General features: G+C 55.1%; 1 protein-coding gene across 1 annotated transcript in view; it reads left to right on the top strand.

Moving 5' to 3' along the window:
* The window catches only part of anapc1 (anaphase promoting complex subunit 1), a 28,759-nt gene that overhangs the window by 12,337 nt on the left and 11,422 nt on the right, over nucleotides 1-5,000 (top strand). The window contains exons 22-31 of the mRNA XM_084709753.1: nucleotides 151-229; nucleotides 766-802; nucleotides 966-1,039; nucleotides 1,133-1,311; nucleotides 1,470-1,696; nucleotides 1,876-1,994; nucleotides 2,129-2,400; nucleotides 3,788-4,022; nucleotides 4,268-4,359; nucleotides 4,717-4,851. Coding sequence (XP_084565879.1) covers nucleotides 151-229; nucleotides 766-802; nucleotides 966-1,039; nucleotides 1,133-1,311; nucleotides 1,470-1,696; nucleotides 1,876-1,994; nucleotides 2,129-2,400; nucleotides 3,788-4,022; nucleotides 4,268-4,359; nucleotides 4,717-4,851 — 1,449 coding nt within the window. The remainder of the gene's footprint in view (nucleotides 1-150; nucleotides 230-765; nucleotides 803-965; nucleotides 1,040-1,132; nucleotides 1,312-1,469; nucleotides 1,697-1,875; nucleotides 1,995-2,128; nucleotides 2,401-3,787; nucleotides 4,023-4,267; nucleotides 4,360-4,716; nucleotides 4,852-5,000) is intronic.

A 5,000-nucleotide genomic window follows, 5' to 3' on the forward strand; every position in this document is an offset into this window, starting at 1 on the left:
ACACACACACTCGTCATTGCAAGCAAAACCTCAGTGACATCCCCATACCCACTAATGGTTGCACTGCAGATACCAGATGCTGACGGTTGTTTTCCTGCATTTGTTTCCCCCTCCCTCCTGGCCCCTCCCCTTCCTGCTGGCCCATGACAGAGCTATGCCTTGTACATCGTTGGAGATGAGAATGCCATTTCGGTCGACATGTCCAAATACTTGGCCAAGTTTTCTGCTGGTGAGTGACTGTCTTCCGGGGGGGGTTGTGTGTGTGTGCGTGAACACACCCAGCTTAACCCTTCTCCATGTTCTAAAACATTCCCTTTCAATATAGCTTTGTTGTGAGCATGAGAACATACATAGGGGCCGCGACACCCGGAGATACATCACATTGAGTTTGATGAAAGGGCAGGAAGTCTCTTTACATCTTCAGCCTTTGCTCTGTTCTCACATTGTGGTTGACCTACATCCCCCGACCTGTGACAACACCTCACCTGAAGCCAATTATCTCCCCCCCTTCTTTTTTTCTCCCTCCCTCCCTCCCTCCCTCCCTCCCTCCCTCCCTCCCTCCCTCCCTCCCTCCCTCCCTCCCTCCCTCCCTCCCTCCCTCCCTCCCTCCCTCCCTCCCTCCCTCCCTCCCTCCCTCCCTCCCTCCCTCCCTCCCTCCCTCCCTCCCTCCCTCCCTCCCTCCCTCCCTCCCTCCCTCCCTCCCTCCCTCCCTCCCTCCCTCCCTCCCTCCCTCCCTCCCTCCCTCCCTCCCTCCCTCCCTCCCAGGCCAGAGGAAGAGTGGTTCTGAAGCTAACTTCAGGAGGTAAGCCTGCATGCTCGGCCGTGCCTCATTGAATTCAGATGAGTGTTTACTGTAAGGCAGAATGGGATAGTCCAGCACTTAAGTGATTGGGAAAATGGAGGTCCAAATAGTCTTTTTAGTTTACCAGTACTCCTGCTCATTCTCAAGTCTTCTCCCTCGCTAGACAGAGCAGCGGGAAGACTGAATCCTCGAATGAGAGTCTAGCTGAGAAGCTGGTGGTGTGGTTAACCTCAGCAGGTAAGTGCTTTTGGATTGGCTTGTTAAAAGCCTCCTGCAGTTGGCTGGTGTGACTTCCATCCATGGTCCATGACTGCTTTGTGTTTGGTTCAGGTTTCACTCTGAAAGACCTGGAGTCTGTCCCCTTTGGTGTGGCGTTGCCCATCCGAGACGCCATCTACCAGTGCCGAGAGCAGCCCTGCTCCGATTGGTCGGAAGACGTTTGTTTGTTGATTGGACGGCAGGATCTCACCAAGCAAGCCCACAAACTCACTCTGGCCAAAGGCAAAGCTGTAAGTGAAGCTTCGGGCAAACTGGAGGATGCTTCTTATACTGTTTTAAAAAACAACAACTCTGTGTTAGAAGGGGATGGCGTTGTGGGTCTTTGTGTGGCGTTGTGGGTCTAAGTGTGTGCCTAATGTGACGTGTGTGTGTGTGCATCCACCTCCAGCCGGTGGGCCCGGGGCTGTCTCTGGAGCCGCCCACCACCACGGAGGCAGAGGAGGAGGAAGACGGGATGACGGAGCTCAACCAGGACGTGATCGGCCTGATCTGGAGCCAGGACCTGAGGGTGCAGGAGGCCCGTCGCCTGCTGCAGAGCTCCCGGCCCGTCAGGGTCAGCGTGGTCCACCTGCCCGAGGTCAGCGACCACGAGTACATCGAGGAGAAGGAGAACAAGTGAGTGTGGAGGGAGGGGAGGCTTTAAAAAACATTATATTATCGTCAACTTTATATCGTCAACGTTATATCGTCAACGTTATATCGTCAACTTTATCGCCAACTGCTGTATTGAGTGATGGTGACGCGTTTAGAGGGGCAGAATGGAACTCGTGACCCTTCTTCTCTGTCGACTCCAGGCTCTTGCAGCTGTGCCAGAGGACCATGGCGCTGCCCGTGGGCAGGGGGTTATTCACCCTCTTCTCCTACCACCCGGTGCCAACAGAGCCCCTGCCAGTGCCCAAGCTCAACCTCACAGGTGACAAACAAAAAAACAACTCAGTTTTCAAAATGGCCGCCTTGTTCGTGACTGAGGAACACCTGTTACTATCATCTTACGTTTCGATACGTCTGCTATTGTATGCCATTTGAGACTGTTGTCCTGTTTCCCAGGCCGTGCCCCTCCCAGGAACACCATGGTGGACCTGAACAGCGGCAACATCGACGTCCCCCCCAACATGACGGGCTGGTCCAGCTTCCACAACGGGGTGGCGGCCGGCCTGACCATCGCCCCCGCCTCCCAGGTGGACTCGGCCTGGATCGCCTACAACAAGCCCAAGATCCCCGAGCTGGCCAACGAGTACGCCGGCTTCCTCATGGCCCTCGGCCTCAACGGACACCTGACCAAGCTGGCCACGCTAAACATACACGACTATCTGACCAAGGTGAGGTCGCCACTCACTCGCTAACAGCCCCCCCCACACACTCGCTAACAGCCCCCACACACACTCGCTAACAGCCCCCCCACACACTCGCTAACAGCCCCCCCCACACAATCGCTAACAGCCCCCCTACACACTCGCTAACAGCCCCCCACACACACTCGCTAACAGCCCCCCCACACGCTCGCTAACAGCCCCCCTGCACACTCGCTAACAGCCCCCACACACACTCGCTAACAGCCCCCCCACACGCTCGCTAACAGCCCCCACACACACTCGCAAACACCCCCCACAACAGCCTCAACACAGGCTTGCCGAAAACCTTGCAAAGTTTTCTTCTCACCACAAACCGAGGACACTTCTGACGAATTGATCGCAAATAATGCCAGTTCTGCATTTGTCATTCAGAGAAACTATCCAAACCACCAGAAGCCTTTGTTGCTGACAGAACTCGCGTAGTTCCTCCCGCTTTGGGTTCTCCCTCGCTGGCTTCTGGTCTGCCAGGTAACCCGATAGCTGCCTCGGGTCCGCTGCATTCCGGCTGTCACCAAACGGATTGCATCCTGTTATTTTTCTCACATGAAAGTGGGAAAGGCCTAGTGTCACATCAAGCACAGTTTCAGTCTGACTGGGTGTCTGCTGTTGACGCGGCCTGCCCTCTCATTTCCAGTCAGTCACTCTGCTGGAGATTTGATCTGTGGTCTGGTAGTTGTACCGTATCGCTGAACTCCGGTTCAGTCTGCACTGAGAAAACAACTGTGGTTATTGTTGCCGCCCGGCTCATACTTTACTACGAGCTTATTGTTGGGTGTGAGTTATCTTAGCTCACCGAAAATGGAGAAGCTTGTATTTGAGTGCATGGTTTGGTGATCGTGTCATCCTTGGTTTGAGTGCCAAGACATAATTACTTAATGGATAACTCCATTCAGGTTCGGTGGTGTTTATTGAAACTTCTACACATATAATACGACCTGTAGAAATGTGTTGCTCCTCCTTATCAGACATTCTGTATACTCGGGGCCTCATGGCTATCTGAAGTCTTTAATGGTAGTAGAACAGCCAATTGAAAATATTAATAGAAGCCAGCTAGGGGTCGCTAAGAATGTCACACTATTATAAAGCCCCTCATAGGAGCATGGCGTTCGGCGACGTGATGTGATTCGATGTACTGGAGCTGTGGGGGTGGAGTCGTGTTGTGGTCTCTGAGAGGCTGCCTCTCCCACAACAACACAGTATTAGCAAACACAGCCTGACGTGCACATCCTGTTGGAACCCACAGGGGTCTAATGAAACCTGTCCCTCCTCGTCTGACGGGACTAACCTCTATTTCCTCCCACCCCCGACCACCGTTTCCCCCTCCCCGCTCCCCTCCCCGCTCCCCTCCCCCCAGGGCCACGAGATGACCAGCATAGGGCTGCTGCTGGGAGTGTCGGCCGCCAAGCTGGGCACCATGGACATGTCCATCACCCGGCTGCTGAGCATCCACATCCCCGCCCTGCTGCCGCCCACCTCCACGGAGCTGGACGTCCCGCACAACGTGCAGGTGGCCGCCGTGGTGGGCGTCGGCCTGGTGTACCAGGGCACCGGCCACCGCCACAACGCCGAGATCCTCCTCGCAGAGATCGGTGAGGGGGGGAAAGTGGTGGTTGGTGGACACTGGGTAGAGAGGGACGGAGGGAATTGGGGTCCTTAGGCAGATGGGGGGGATTGGGGGGGGTGGTGGTTGAGGGAGAGCTGGGTACATAGAGTGAGGTCTGATGAAATGGACTGAGAAGGGGGTGGAATTGACCCCTGTGTTTGGGAGCAAGCTCTATGGAGGAAGTGTAACCGGTGACCACCGCGGTATGTACCCCCCCCCCCCCCCCGGCAGGTCGGCCCCCTGGTCCGGAGATGGAGTACTGCACAGACAGAGAGTCGTACTCGCTGGCTGCAGGCCTGGCGCTGGGCATGGTGTGTCTGGGGGTGAGTACAGCAGGAGGTGTTTCCACTGCTGCAGCGCTGCAGCTGCACAGTCAGGGCCATGCCTGCCTGCCTGCCCACAACGAGGAATGCGACGGAAAAAAAAACGGCTGTCTGAAAGGCACCCAAACCCACTTCAAAAGAGTGACACACGATAAGATGAAGGGACTTGGTGCTGCCTTTTAAGACTTTCAGTGCCTCTCTCTGAAGTCTTTTATCAAACAAGACGATGACGACAATACTGTGTCTTGAATAAGAAGGCATTTCACACATCTCATGACATGACTATTCCTTTCCTTTTGTCCTGTATTTCGTCTTCTTTTTCACCTCTCCCCCACCCCACCTTTTAACGTCCCTCAGCACGGCAGTAACCTGATCGGCATGACCGATCTCAACGTGCCAGAGCAGCTGTACCAGTACATGGTTGGTGGGCACCGACGCACCCATGCTGGCATCAACAGGGAGAAACACAAGTCCCCCAGCTACCAAATCAAGGTACCCCCCCCCCGCGCGCACTGACATGGCAAGGACCATATTGAAGATGGAGAGAGAAGTTGATGTTGACCTTGTGTGGATTGGCCAGCATTTTAAGCTGTTTGTCTTAGAACGCGTACAGTCATCGAGGACGTCAAAGTAGTGGTTTT

The sequence above is a fragment of the Hypomesus nipponensis genome, chromosome 11 (genome assembly GCF_054491055.1).
Source record: "Hypomesus nipponensis isolate SF chromosome 11, ASM5449105v1, whole genome shotgun sequence".
Lineage (NCBI taxonomy): Eukaryota > Metazoa > Chordata > Actinopteri > Osmeriformes > Osmeridae > Hypomesus > Hypomesus nipponensis.